The sequence below is a fragment of the Crotalus tigris genome, unplaced genomic scaffold (assembly GCF_016545835.1).
Source record: "Crotalus tigris isolate CLP2741 ecotype Arizona unplaced genomic scaffold, ASM1654583v1 scf7180000024384.25900115:4084858, whole genome shotgun sequence".
In the NCBI taxonomy this organism is placed as follows: domain Eukaryota; kingdom Metazoa; phylum Chordata; class Lepidosauria; order Squamata; family Viperidae; genus Crotalus; species Crotalus tigris.
Window position 1 is genome coordinate 551,941 of NW_024100554.1, and position 16,319 is coordinate 568,259.

Here is a 16,319-nt window from a genome sequence, read left to right on the forward strand (position 1 = left end):
GCTGACCATGGGGCTTTTTTACCCCAATGCTTGACACTCCCATAATTGTCTAAGAAGTATATATATCATAAACAGAAAAATAATTGTAATGGCAAACAAGCTTCAATAATAGGTCAATATTTACTTACCCAAACAGGTAAAGATCATGGATGGACCAAACAGTGGGAGCCAAAGTGACTTCTAACTTCCTTCTGGCTTTCCCATTGACTTTGCTTGTAGGGAACATTGGAAATTATGATCAAGTGACCATGGAGACGCTGCAACAGCTTCAACTTTGTAAATAAAACTGGTGTGAACTTTGTGGAAATTTGAGCTCCACAGAACTAATGGGTCCCAGATATTTTACACATTCTTTAAGTTCTTTAATATTCTTTAAGATTGTGGATCATTCAAAAAGGTATAATACACTGTTTGCGCTAGCTTCAGGTACATACCAATATAGATGAAATCCTTACATTTAGCCAATCAAGATAGATTGGCTAAATGTCAGGATTTCATTTATATTGGTATGTGATAATAATTCACAAGACCATGGCAAATGTTACAGAACTATCTTTAAAAATAGTAGTAGAATATAATATTTATCAAATAGATAGATAAATAATTAAAACAAGTTAATCAATGCTACCATGACTGACATTGACCAGTGCATCTCAAAAATCCCAAATACTTTTATTAAGGCTTTAGACCAATTTGGTGTCAACTTTTTCCAAGTCAGGAATTTTCTTGGTTTTTAGTCATTGCCTTCAATATGATTTTTTTTCATTGCATATGTCTAAATGAATCTATTCATTCAACCAAATCAATTTCAATAATAGTAATTTTAAATATTTTGATTTCCTTGCATACATTTTGACTATAATATAGAAATTAGATTTTTCTTGACTCTACCATAGATGGATTATCTGCCTGATTTATTTCTGCTTCAGTAAACTAGGAATACTTCTTGCATATAAATAACAATTCACTAGATATTTCTATGATCCAAGAAAGTCAATGGCCAAGATGTTAGTGCAGCTTAATTAGGATTCTATTTACAGCAAAAGCAAAGTTCAGAAGAAAATAATAGTATTTTGAAACATGGCAACTTTGTCAGCATTTTCTTAGAGTTGATGGGCATAATCCCACCACATATATTGCTGCTGCTGCTGCTACTACTACTACTACTATCTACTACTACTATTGCTACTATTACTAGTAATAGAACTGATAATATTTGTGTATTGTTCTTCCTCAGAAGTATGCAAAAATGCTGGAATGAAACAATCTTCGACAGAAACAATTTGATTAAAAAATCAATAATGAAATAGACAGTGAAAAACATTTAATGTACAACAATTACAATTCATTTAAAAGGCCATTAAAGTTTAGATGATCCAGTCTTGTATATTGATAAATCAGCTTTTCATAATCAGCTATACTGAGACATCTGAGCCTTTTTTCTTACTCAAAAGTCTCAAAGAAAAATAGCTGGAGAGAAAGAGTAGCTGAAAAAAGACCAGTTGTCATTTTGAACTCCATTGCTGGAATCTAAGGGAATATGGAATATGACGCTCTGTTTTTTGCTAGTTGGAGGGGCTAACCAAGTCTGTCCCTCTGGATCAGGCTGGTTTTAGACATTAATCTTAGAAGCAAACTCAACTGAGTTTCTCAAACCCACCATTTGAGAATGTTCACTCATATTCCCTCTCAAGTACCTTCACATATTATTCTGAGCCTCAGCAGATTATAAGGTTTAAGGTCAGGGTCATAAAAAGGAGTTAGACAAGATGAGATACCCAATCAGAATTGAGGTTCCAAACCCATTTAGTGCTTTGAAAATCATTTACTAATGCTCTGAACTCAGATAAAAAAATGTATTGTAAGTTATTGTAAACCTTTTCTCCAAGGAGTTTGGTCTGGAATTTAGCCTAGTGAGCCAGGCTAAATGTGCAATGAGCATTTAGTTCAGGTATTAAGGTGAAGTGTCCAGGTGTGTGATAATAATATCATAGTCATTTTTTTACAAATGGATTAGACAGTTCTGGCAAGCCGCTCTTCTTTTTCTGCCTTACTTAACAGGGTGTTACCTTCAACCTGCTGATATATATTTGTTTTCCTGCTGATTTTGGAACTCTGACACTAGAGAATATTCCTGCAGTTTCAGATCTGGTTGTGGTGTTCATCCTTCAGGGCTGTCAATTGACATTTGGGAAATTCTATAGCTATCAATCCAATTTGGTTTGACTTATTTTTCCTATTCTATTGACATCTCCTGTGGGGAAGCTTGCACTGCACATTGTAGTAAGAGCCTAGCGTCCAGATTATTCCCTGACAAAAGTGATTACTTCCATGGATTGATATTTTAATGAGCCTGCATATTTGAAGAAGCCTTCCAATATGAGAAGAGATGGAAGAAACAGCTGAGCCCACATTTAATCTATGCCTCTGATAGACAATCCTGACTTAAATTACTTAAGAGAACACAGTTTGATCTGAACTTGTTTTGACATCAGTAGTTACCTTTTTGTTGTCCAGAGGGAACTGAAGAGAGACAGACAGAAACATACACGCACATATGTCCACATGTATACTTTGATAAGATTTAATAGTGAGCTATTGTACATACAATACAACATTTTTCAGTTGTCCCAGGAAAATAAACCAGGTTTCTACCACTCAGGGAAATTCCAAGTAATCATCCAGAAATCAGCAGTGAATAAGGAAAGCAACAAACAGACTTGGCAAAAACCCTCAAGACAATCAAGAGCTATTGAATCCCATGGAAACTAAATGTTGGGTACACCAACAATCTTCCCTTTCTGTTTCTGGCAAACAACCAGGCATGAACAAAATTATAGATCATCTCTGCATTGTTTTTATAATGAAATATATATTAATATTTCTTTCTACAATAAAACTTGCTTATTCCCAAATGAAGATGTTTGTTAGAACAGTAGCCGCAAACTCTACTTTAGCCCTGCAATCATTATATGTCATGATTTGAGGTTGAGACGCAAAACTGTAAGTGTTCTGGGCATTTCTTTTTTTAAAAAAAAGTCCCGAGTACCAAAATATTCCATTGCTTTGTTTATTGTTCTATCATAGGGATGTTTTTTTTTCTTTGCAGCACAAGATAATATTTGGGCTACGAACAGAATAACAGGGACACATTTCAATACAATAGAACAAAAGCTAAAATAGATTCAATTTACTTCCAGCATTGCTGAAATTATACTAAATTACCGTAAATGCCGGCGTATAAGGCGACTTCCGCGAGCGCTGAAATCGGCGCCAAAGACGGGAGTCGTCTTATACGCCGAGTCGTCTTATACGCCAGAAATACTGGTAGTTTCCAGCGTATAAGACGATGTTCTAGGAATGTGGCCCGGCTATAAAGACAAGGGTCATCTTATACGCCGGGTCGCCTTGTACGCCGGCATTTACGGTAATTCAATGTTATCATCCAGCCGAGAGGGTCTGCTGTTGGTATCCATATCTGAGTCATGTTGAATTATTGCCATAAAGTGTTCTTGTGAGATTTTTTACAGTGTCGTTCACTATTGCTTTCCCTAACCCTCCCCATTTATCCAGGCTTGGGAGTGGCATATGATTGATGAATGGGACTACATGGTTGGGTTAATTCAATGCACTTAATATGATTATGCCATTTATATTTAATCAATTTCCCTGCATTAAAAATTACAAATAGGTGACAACCTTTGAAAAAGTTCTGGATATCTTACCAAAGGCTTTGGGAAGACTGCATGTGACTTTAATAACTTCAGTTGTATCACTCTTCTCTAACAAGTCCAGAATCCAGAGGCTGAAAAGAATGGAATGGTATGGCAGAAAGGTTGAAGAGAGAAGTTAATGATATGCTTTACAACTTAAATGATTCATAAGGTTATCTATAGCAAGGTTCTGTAAGACCATGCACTTGGTGTACCATTGCTAATCAGAGATCTGAATGCATGTCAAACTATTATTCTTTCCAGCAGCTACAGGTATTCCTTAATTTACAACCAGTTGTTTAGCAACCATTCAAAATTACAACCAACCCGAGAAAGGAGACTTATGAGCCAGATTCAAAGTTATGAAAGTTGAACCACTCTAAGTCATGTGACCAAACTTTGAATGCTCAGCAACACAGCTTCATTAACAAACATTTACAGCATCAGGCAGTAACATGACTATATTTTGTTAAAAGCCAGCCCTTGCTTCCTATTTTTGACAAAATTATGCTCAGAGCAAAACATTGGTTGGCTTAAGGACTATGCTATTTGTTTTATGACTACTGATTAACTGAATGATCATGATGATTCATTTAATGACCAGTGCAAAAAAAGTCATAAAATTATGATCGTCGTGACATACAACTCTATGGCTCCATTAGGGACATATGTCAAGGATGACCTATACAGTCCAGAAGGCTATTCCTAAAAGGAAAGAATATAAAATTGGGTTATTTCCTCAAGATTAAAATAAATATACTGTTTTTTCTGGGTAACTCTTAATAAATATTTGCTGATACCAGGACTCTAATAATGATGCTCTATAGATTTATTTATAGATAAAAGATAGGATATGGGAAGAGATTGCTTACAATTTAAGAAAAAGTGGAAATTTACTAAAACTGTTTATACATTATTATTATTATTATTAGTAGTAGTAGTAGTAGTAGTAGTAGTAGTAGTAGTAGTAGTAGTAGTAATAGGCGCCTTGGGTGCAATCCCAAAACAACTGGAGCACCACTTGAACATTGGCACTGACAAATTCGCCATTAGTCAATTGCAAAAGGCGACCTTACTAGGAACTACTTCCATCCTGAGACAATATCTGTAATACCATCAAACATCCACATCTTCCTATCCCAGGTCCTTGGTAAGGACTAAATAGGGAGACAAAAATGCCAAATCCAATCTGAACATCTGGCTGACTGTGCGATGATTAATAATAATAATAATAATAATAATAATAATAATAATAATAATAATGTTGGAAGGGACCTTGGAGGTCATCTAGTCCAACCCCCTGCTGTAGTCCAACCCTATATCATTACAGACAAATGTCTATCCAGTCTCTTCTTAAAAACTTCCAGTGTTGGAGCATTCACTGCCTCTGGAGGCAGGTTGTTCCGCTGGTTAATTGCTCTATGTTTAGATGATGGTTGTGACTATCTTTTTTAATATTTCTTTTCTTTTTTTAACTTTTTTTAACTATACTATTTCCCTTTGCACTTTTCCTTTTTTCTATTTTTTTATCTTTCTTTTAGTTTGCAATAATTTAGCTATTGTAATTAATTCGTTAACAAAATTGCTTTTAAAAAAGTTTTGATAGGTTTTGGTTTCTTTTTCATTCTGATTTTTTTTTTGGTAGAAACTTTGTTGTTTTAAACATATGTGCCAAATTAAACAGTTAGAATAAGAAACAGAAGGGTGGAGAGGTGTAACCATATCATATACTAATGGTGCTTCCCATTCTGGATTTGATATTAGAAAGATGTGAGCCATTACTGAAAAAGATAACAATTGAGGAATGTGCTCCCAAAAGTGTTTTTTCAAGAGGCAACTGGACTTTCTTGTTTTTCTTTGAAGATATTTCACTTCTCATCCAAGACGCTTCTTCAGCTCTGACTGAATTTAAATCCTTCCATTTCTATCCAGTCAAAGCTGAAGAAGTTTCTTGGATGAGAAGCTAAATGTCTTCAAGAAAAACAAGAAAGTCCAGTTGCTTCTTGAAAAAACACCTTTGACAACCATGACCTGGATGACTGAGAATCTCCATAGACATTGAGGAATGTGCTGTTGCCACCAGCTTGTAAAATCCATTGTAAAGGATTCTCTTTTCTTCCCCCGATTCTATTGAGAAACTGTCATCAGAGACAACAGATTTGCTTAATCCTGCTACCAATATTTTTGTTTCACTTATGCTCTGATATTTCATCTGTTTCATATATATTCCTGGTAGCAGTGATTTTTTAAAAAAACATATGGAGATACATTATTGTGATGCACAAAGATTGTCAATTATTCACTTATGTTTTGACTTTTTTAAATCAATGGCACATCTTGTTCAAGTAGACCTAAATTTATGACAATTGAGCTCAAAATTTCTGTTGCTAAGCAAGACAGTTGTTAAGTGAATTTTGCCCCATTTTACGATTTTTCTTGCCATAGTAATTAAGTTAGTAACATCATTGTTAAGTGAATCTACTATTCCCATTGATTTTGCTTGTCAGAAGTTTGCAGAAGAGGATCATATGACCCCAGGACACTGCAACCATCATAAATATGGGACCTGGCAGAACTAGAATTGGCTAGGACCAGTTTTTCTCACTTTTGTCAACCTTATTGCCTCTTCCTACCACTCCTGTTCTCCTTTTCTTTCTTGCTCCCTCTGTCTTTAATTTTTTTTTTAATTTTTTTTTCCTGCAAAGGGAGAAAGACAGATCTACTTTGCAAATTTTAAGGGAGGAGGGTCAGCTGCAATTCCAAAAGATCTATTTTGCAATTTGCAATGCTGAAGCTCAGTGGGACCGAAGGAAAAGCTATTTTCTCATTTGTGAAAAGTCCCACCTCACCCCATCTCCTGTACCCTGAACTTGGGGCAATCTAATCATTTTATAAGCTGGAAAATCTGAAGCTTAATCTTTCCAGTAAATTACTAGTCAATCTAAATTCCAGGAAAAACAATCACCTTGATTTTTCTTGCTTAGGTATGCAGTATGTACCTGCCTCACCAAACATCCTAACTTCTCCTTCACACACATACATATCTATAATATTTACCTGTAAGTGTTCTATGCTAACCTTCAACCAAGATCACAGCTGTCAGGAAAAATACCCAGTTGCAAAACTGAAATTTTGAGACATCATCATAGCTTTCAATGGGTATTTACATGCAAGAAGAACAACGTTAGGATGGCAGGTAACTTTCTCTTTCCTACCAACTCTAATTTTTACAAAGCAGCCACCATACACCCATAGCCATGTACAGAGAAACCTGGGGAATGGGTGGGGGGGTGTCTAGCAATGTACTTTTCTCCTTTCTGTGTGGAATAGATAAGGACATGGAGATATTTTAGGTAGGAAATCTGACCCCCATGAATAGAGCAGGCTACCAGTCCCGAACAGGCTGCATGCCTTCTAAAGGACCACATTTGCAATTTAGAGATTTATCTGAGCAAGTGCTAACTGGAGAGATATAGAGTGCAGCAGCAAAGGAATGCTTTTTACCAGCATAATATGATAGACCGTTTGGTATGCCATTGTCGCTGGAGGATTATGGGAGTTGAAATTTAATACTTCTGAAAAGCAGCTGGTTGGGAAAGGCCGCCATAATGAGCTAAAAAATCTCCTTGCACTATTAAGTGAAACATAAGCTGGGATTCCGGAGCTAGCACCGTTATATGGCTGTGGCAATGCCAATTGTTCCCTTCTTTTTTGCAACTAAACATAGATGTTTCAAGATCAAAAAAAAAGAAAAGAAATTAAATGAAACTCCTAGATCCAAACTTCAAAATTTCCCCTTAGGGTATCCAGAAAATTAATCAGCACTCCCAGGGTGGAAGTATTTGGTTTTGTAATAATTACTTGCTACTTAATATTTTGAAACCATTTTAATTAATATTTGCATAGAATTTTGAAAAGGCATGCAGGAAGCAGTAATTTATATCCCAGCATTTGTTTAATAAATGAAGACACATAACATATTATTTATTCACTTGAAAAGGTAAAAATTTATTCACCTAGTTTACATTTATTTTATCCAGTGTGATAATTACCTAAGGAAAAAATCACTATTTATCTCAAAATCTAGAAACTGGGATTTTAAATGCTCCCACAAGCTAGGACTGCAAAGTACAATGTAATCGAGTCTGTAAACAAGGGTTATAGACAACATTGTACAAATTTCATGGTTTAGCCATGTAATTAAAATTGCAGTTTATCAAAACAATATGCACTAGATAATTTTCCTGTCTCATTTCATGGCATCCCAGGAAGTAAAATGACAACTGACATGGTATACTTGCCAAATTGCCCTTTCAACATCATCTATATTTCAATAGAAGTTCACTTTCTGTTTTTCAGGTAAACATTTCCAACTTTGATATGGTTATGGAATCAGACGAAGGAACATTTACGCCCACTGGCCTGGCTTTCACGGGCAGCCTTAAGGCTCGTTGCATCATGAAGGAAATCATGAAGCATTTGAAGCCTCTCAACATTACCAGTGTTTTTGAAGATGGTGGAGGAACAGACATTAATTACTGGATTCATGAAGGAATACCAGGTGAGATTCTAGAATGAATTTTACAGATTGCTAGGAGGGGCTTAATTGTGTTCCCTTTCTTAGGTGATGCCCTTTTATGGAGACTAATATTGGAGAGCTCTTTTTCTTGAACCACTCTTTAGCAGAAATTAAATGTGTGAACATATTTCAGGATTAACTACAGAAGCCTGGCTACATAATATACATTTAAAGGACTTAAAAAAAACATTTCAGATGATACATGGACAATATGTTTGCAATTTTCTTTTAAGCTTTAGGATTAAGCTTAATCTTCCCTTCAGTGATGGAGTAAAAATAACATCCCACATAAAGGGCATTCTCTGTAAAGGGGGAAAAGGCGCAAATCGAAAATAGCATAGGCTGTCTTTTTTTCTTCTCTTGTTCACATGGCTGCAGATGAGGACTAGCATGTGGGGAAATGTATGGTGTAATCTAACCTAGTTCATATATAATACTGTATCAAATCTTTTATCTGGAAATACACAGCTATAGGATGAATGGTGGCAAGCAGCACAAAAAAGAGATTCCCTACAAATTGCCAATTTCAGGTTTATCTTTCAGTGTTATCTAATACTGTTGAGGAATTCTAAATGTTCTGTCTTTGTTCTCTTTCATTCTCTGTTTCCTCCAAACTCCTAGACTCTTTTTCATATATGCATATCCACTTTATTTCCTGACCAGCAGAGATTTCACATTAAAACATTTCTAAAGACTATCATTCTAGCATTAGGAAGATCCATTGACTGACTACTGTCTTCAAAGAAATAATCAGTTAATAATACAGGAGTCTCCCCACCCCCTCCCTAGCTAGTCCTTAACTGGGCAGTCATTCTAATGGAATATTATCTATGCAGCCCCATCAGATAGATCAGACCAGGATATTATCTCCACAGGAAGGCTAAACTTATTGTTACTGAAAATGGCTACAATAGCAGAATCTTGCAAGTCTGGTGTTATTGTATATCTTTTCCTCCTGCTCCTCCTCCTCCTCCTCCCAAATATAGTGAGCTGCTTTTGAATATTATGTTGTTCTGGACTTTAAAAAAGTGTTTCAGTCCTTTTCTCTAGGTAACAGTTCCTATATGACTTAAATCAGCTTTGTTGTTCTGTACATCAGGGTTGACACTGCAAGGTGCTGCTTCTGTTTGTGCCTCTGATACTGGCCTTCCTCTGTTCCTTTCCATCTGCATAAAAGCTGAGGTCATCCACCCAAAACAGAACAGAACAGAATAACAGAATAACAGGGACTTTGGAGGTCTTCTAGTCCAACCCCCTGCTCAGACAGGAAACCCTATACAATTTCAGACAAATGGCTGTCCAATCTCTTCTTAAAAACCTTCAGTGTTGGAGCATTCACCGCTTCTGGAGGCAGGTTGTTCCACTTATTAATTGTTCTAACTGTCAGGAAATTTCTCCTTAGTTCTAGGTTGCTTCTCTCTTTGATTAGTTTCCATCCATTGCTCCGCTTACTCTCTATGTGAATATGGGGATGAGAAAAGAGCTATAGTTTTCTATAGCAGATTGAGATGATAGTGTGATCCAATGGGAGAAGGGCATGATGAGGTCACACTTTGATGTTTTAACTCCAAATAAAAATCTGGGATTTATTATTCTATTGACTGTAAAATATTGGGACCAGATTACATTTCTGTTCATGTACATTATATAATAAAACACATTATTTCCAAATCCAGTTATAAACATGAACAGAACTGTTAAGTAATGCATCTATCCACTTTTCCATAAAGAACAAAAAACATTTTTAATCTCCTGATCATAAATAGAACTGGACTGCTGTTTGTTAAACAAGAAGATGTCAGGAAGTACAAACTGTGCACAGGTTGCCAATGAAGTATCACATTAAAAGCACAGAGTTTAGAATGTTTTGATTATCATCTCTGATCTATATGTTTCAAGATCCGTAGCACATTTTTTGGAGATGATTGATTCCAGTTCTGTCTGGTGCCAGCCTTCCCTCTGTATCTGGTAAAAGACCATTAAACTATTTCATCTGTTAAAAAATGTAGTATGCTTTATACAGTATTATCAATTAAGGCCCTGGAAAATATAGCCAGGTGCTTCTGGACTGAAAGAATTAGCTGGTGTAACACCATTGCCCAGGGGGCATCCAGTTGGGGGCTCCTTTCATGTCCCTATTAAGTGCCCACCAACGTGGTACCTAGTTATCTACTTTTTGCATGCTTTTAAACTGCTAGATCAACAAGAGCTGGAGCGAATGGGCAGCTTACTCTGTCACACAGCAACACTCGGGTTTTGAATGTGGGCTTGCTGATTGTCAACCCAGCATTCTAACCATGTGAGCCACTATGCTCTTCACTGATCAGAATGATGCACACCCCTAAAATGTCACCAGCTTTTGTTTAATAGCCAACAAGATTCAACAGAGACTTTATTATAAACTTAACTTAATTAAACTTCTTCCAAGTTTAGTAATAACAATAACTGCTAACCCTCTTTCTTAACTGTTCCTAGCTTTATCTATGAAGGTCTTAAATGAAGCTTAGCATGAATACTCCCAATGTTCAAAATAATTTACTTGAACTACAAAAGTTTCATTTGTAGTGACAGTGTTCAATTTATTTTTATTGCATTTTGTCTTATTTATCTTATTTTATTTTATTTAATGCTTTGTATTAAATAAGGCTGTTCAATGAGCAAAATAAAGTATTTTGAGTTTTGACCATTTTTTAGCCTAGGTGAGACCTAAAAAAAATTATTGCAGGCAGCACACCCAGAGTGTATTCTGTGATTGTTCAATCACTTCACAGATTGTTTTGCAGTTTTTCCTTCAATTCTTGCAATCCATGGTGCCATCCTGATGACATACATAAATCTTTTCTCCTCTCCACTAAAAGCAGCCATCTGGCATTACTTTCCAATAAAAATCAAATAATGAAAAGTTATTATGAAAAGCTGGTGCCATGGAAAGGTTTGTTTTGACTGTGTCAGGTGTGCTACAGCTGAAAAGGTGTCACTCATAAGCTGAAAGGGAAATGACCAGGTGAACTACCAGAAAAATGAATATACTGTATATATATTCACCTGTCATAACAAGAAGATGTAAAACTGAAGAACAAGTACAAAAATCAAATGCTTGCTGAGAATAAGAAGGCAAAATGGCAAGACTAACAAAGAAGTCAAGATACAATGCAGGTCTCTACTGTACTTCTTTATTCATCATTGGAGATGTGATGTTCTCTTGAAGGATCTGTTTAGCTAATTTCCTAAGGAAAATTTATAACAATTACATACAACTCTTGCTTGATATTATAGAAATACTGGAAAAGATGGTAGTTCTGAGATGAAATATCATACTTTTTTTCAAAAACAAAGAATTTCAGTTTGATTTCACTGTATTCAACTTGACCTTTTATAAGCACTTATAAAAACATACATTAGATTTTTAAACATAATGCATAGAATTCTATACAATTTAGCCTTCTCCTTCTCAAAGCTGCACAAAATCTCATAACAGTGAAATCCATAAGTGCAGTTAACAGTGACTTCATGGAATGAAAGAGCTTGCCTTCTTCATAGGATTTGTATTGCTGGTGTTATCTTCTAAAGAAAAAGTGCTAGTGTCCTGGACCATTTTGTATATTATTCAACTCTGAGAAGGTTGGAGAACAAGGACTCTTTCTTGCACAATTTCATTTTAACTGTCAAGCTTGAAGCATCTGTATGATGTGGCCACCATTATTGCTCCTCAGCTTGCCAATGCACTAGGCAGAGGGGAGGGGGAAATGGAATGCAGGCTCCAGACAACAAGAAGTTGGCCCATGTGAACAAAGGATGTTTCAGCAGATGTTTGCAAATACACCGAAACACTTTCTCATAATAATATCTTGACGCTCGATTGGACCATATGACCTGCACTAATAGGGGCAGGGAGAATTCTGTTTTAACTATAGTGGGTTGTGCAGGAATTAGACAGAGCTGGTTTTGCTTCATTCATGCCGAAATAATAACCATAAACATAACCATAATCCTAACCGAGTTGGAGCACTGGAAATGATGTACTCAATAAAATTTTGCATTAAGAGATCAGATTGTCTCAATGGTGCTTGCTCAGTTGGGCTCGTCAGTCGGAACCGTGACATTAACATTTCCTTGACATCATTCTGCCACTTTGAGGCAATGACATTTTTTCCTGTTTTAAAATATCATATGGAATAATTTGATTACCCAAGCACCACATGATGGGGTAAGCTCCCATTCTTGCCCCAATACCTGACAACCTAACAGTTCAAAAGCATGCAAATGCAAGTAGATAAATACTGTAGGTACCACTTTGGTGGAAGAAAACAGAATTGACTGAGCCTTGATGTCTAGTCATGCCGGACACATGACCACAGAAGTGTTTTCAGACATCGCTGGCTCTCCCAGCTAGAAATGGAGATGAGCTGCATCCCCTTAGAGTTGAACACAACTGGATAGGGGAAACCTTTACTCAAGAACTAGTTGGGTTGCTAGTTTGGCCACAAGAATATAGTTATTTCTTAAATATTTATTAATTATTAATTATAAAATATTATTATATAATTATAATTATAAAACTCCATGACATTGATGCTTTTTTTTGCAGTGAATTAGCTGTGAATAAATTTCAATTTTTTTAGATTGTTGAGTTGGACTGAATTTAGAAAAAATGTTTTTGCCCATGTTTCTGTGCTCCACATAGTTTTGGTGCCTTGATTCAGGAAGTAAACTTGAGTAAAAGAATGGATTGTCTGGACTTAATATATGTTCAGCCATTTGATAAAGAAATACACAAAAAAGATCCAACCTAGAACTAAGGAGAAATTTACTGACAAGGAGAACAATTAATCAGTGGAACAGCTTCAGTCCACAGATTGTGGGTGCTCCGTCCTGCAGGTTTTAAAGAAGAGATTGGATAGCCATTTGTCTGGTATGGTTAGGGTCTCCTGCCTGAACAGAGAGTTGGATTAGAAGGCCCCCAAGGTCCTATCCAATTCTGTAATTCTGTATTTTGCTTCCAATTGTGTGGATCACCTTAATTCAGACACTCAGACTGAGAAATGCATTTTGATTCCAGTTTAAAATAGAGCCTTCCTTTTGCTCATTTTCCAGAACATCAAATTTTCCAAAACATCAAATCATTACCTAGTTAACTAGTGGATGAACCATGTCAAATTTTCACACATGGTTTTGTGATAGGTTACAGTACTTGAAATTTGAATTGCAGGATGGGAAAAGAAAGAATTGTTCTTGTCATATCTGCTTTTCTCATTACCACTCCCAAAATTGCTTTCCCCCATATAAACTATTCCCTATTTCCTCTTCATCTTTCTTTGAATGAATATATGTCACTTTGTTATATGAAAGCTTAAAGTCATATAATCTTGGTTGAATGAAGTGTGTGTTTATACCAGCAATATAGTACAGTACATGTAAAAGAAAATTCCATAAAAATAGATTCAAAGTCAAATAGATTTGTACTAATGGCAGAATAGCTCAGAGGTTGGGGTATGGTTTCCACAATACAGGAGGGTATGTATGTATTTATTTATTTATTTATTTATTTATTCATTCATTCATTCATTCATTCATTCATTCATTCATTCATTCAAATTTATTATGGCTGCTCACTCCAGAAGACTAGGTGACTAACAAAATCAAACAGACAATTAAAAGCAGCTTTTAAAAGAGGTTAAATAAAAATGGTAGTCCAGACTAAAAGCAATTATAAAAAGATGATGCAAAACACAACAGCAGCTCCATAGACACACAGCCTTCAGGCCTAGGAACAGAACTAGGTACAAAGTGCCTTCCAGACCTCAGCAGAGTGGGTACAAAATATATCTTTTTTTGGGGGGAAGGGTGCTGCTCCAAATTGAGGAATACAATTCTGTATAGAGATACATAAACATCTTTGTCAATTTTTCCAGTCATATTATGAACCATATCTTAGGATCCGAACACATTTTCTCTAATTAGAAAACAAACTGATTTCAGGCTATTAGGTATTTTTAAATGAACAGTGCTTAACAGGATTTCCTCCTAGGGTCATCCATTGTTCCTGAAATATGTCTATCTGTGTTTCTGACAGGATTTCAGGTACACGGATCCATCGTAGGGAGATAGATGACAGAAAAAGAGAAAATGAATTTCCAGAGTGCTGTCTTAGAAGTTGCCACTTCAGATTCCCAAGAACCTGATATGAATGGAGGTTTCATGGCTAGACCTCCTGGTCTTGCTGGTTGATGGATTCCATATAATCATTGGGGGAAGGGAAGGCCTTTGCAAAGGGAAGGGAGAGTTAAGAGAAAAAAAATATCAAAGAGGCATTCTGGCCAAGATATTCTGACTGAATGAACTACCATTGGGAACATGAAAGGCAGTTTAAATCAGGCTTGATGGAAAACAAGCAGGTATTTTTGGAAAAAGTAGGTGTGCCAGATTTAAGCCAAACAAAGTTATAGTACATCAACAGAATTTACTTAAAACTAAATAAAATTGCTTACAGTAAATACATGGAGTCATGTTCAACAGCCCACGTCCTTTTTGAAGAGCTGAAGAATTCTTATAATTAGGCAATTTTTTACAGATATAGATACATGGAACTATAAAAATGCTGTTCTTAATTTAAATAAATAGTGTGTACAGATGGGTGGTCTTTTCTTGTCTACTAAATGCAAACCAAATGTAGTAAAACTCAATAAAATCAATTAAATCTGATGGCCTTTTGGTTTGTAGTCCTATAAGGCAGAACTTCATTAACAGGAAGTGTTCCTCGATCAATTTCCATCAATTTTCTTTCATTTCTGAACTTCAATTGCACATAGAAAATATGTTTATTACTCCACATGTGTTCTAACCCACAGTTGTGCATGCAACTGTAAAAGAATCTGACTTGCTTGATGTTCTTTGGTAGAAAATACATGCCGGAATTCCAAGTAGATGAACATTCTAGTAGTCCAGGCAAGTAAACAAGATAGTAAGTGCAAAGAAAAAAAATCAATAAAAAAGTATCTGGTCAAATAAGTTTTGGAGTGCAGTGTAACTTGATAAAAGAGCAGAGTTCTCTCCAAGACCATAGAATGGATGGATGGATGGATGGATGGATGGATGGATGGAGCCAATCTCATTACAGAATAAAATAGAATGCAACAGAACAGAACAGCAGAATAGAACAGAACAGAATAGAATTCTTTATGCGCCAAGTGTGACTAGTTACCCAAGGAATTTTTCTCCGGTACGTAAGGTCTCATTGTACATGCAAGCAACAAATGATAAATCATGATAATAATCATAAAATACAATCATAACTCATACAATACAACACCCAGTGATAGTCATAGGATATTAAATAAAACAATCAACATAAATCATAAGATAAAAACAACATAAGATGTTAAAGGAATAGGTAATAGGAAAGATGAGAAGGATGATAGTAATACAGCTACTATGTGGTTTGACATCCTAAGACATAAGACAGTGTTGTGGGAAGTAATTGTTTAGTAGAGTGATGACATGGGAGAAAAAGTGTCTAGTTGTTTGCAATGCCCTATAGTGTTGTCTTGAGGGAAGAAGTTAAAACAGTTTATGTCCAGGATGTGAGGGGTCTGTAGATATTTTCAATCTATTTCATGAAACAATTCTTTTATTATTTTATCCTCCTCTTCAATTGAAATGCAATGAAACTAAAGAATCTTCTTACAACTGAGAACAGGCTTTGGCATAGTCCTAATTAAGCTTTCATACCTGTCAATTTTCCCAAGTAGACCAGGCAAGAAATACGACTTTATTGTAAGGCTTCATTAACAGAATCTTGCAAGTCTGAAAGTATAAATCTTCCTCTATCTTTTTTTACAACTTGGCGTAGGGGTCCTTTCTAAGCTTCTTTCTCCACCATTATATGGTTGTGGGCTATGGCCTTTCTTATCTGACCATTCCCTACATCAGGGGTAGGCAACCTTGGCTCTTTTATGACTCCTGGACTTCAACTCCCAGAATTCCTGAGCTGGCTGAGGAGTCATAAAAGAGCCAAGGTTGCCTACCCC

At 35.9% G+C, this 16,319-nt stretch overlaps 1 protein-coding gene across 1 annotated transcript in view; it reads left to right on the plus strand.

Moving 5' to 3' along the window:
* CPQ (carboxypeptidase Q) overlaps positions 1-16,319 on the plus strand; it is a 139,776-nt gene that overhangs the window by 107,307 nt on the left and 16,150 nt on the right. The window contains exon 7 of the mRNA XM_039328893.1: positions 8,073-8,274. Coding sequence (XP_039184827.1) covers positions 8,073-8,274 — 202 coding nt within the window. The remainder of the gene's footprint in view (positions 1-8,072; positions 8,275-16,319) is intronic.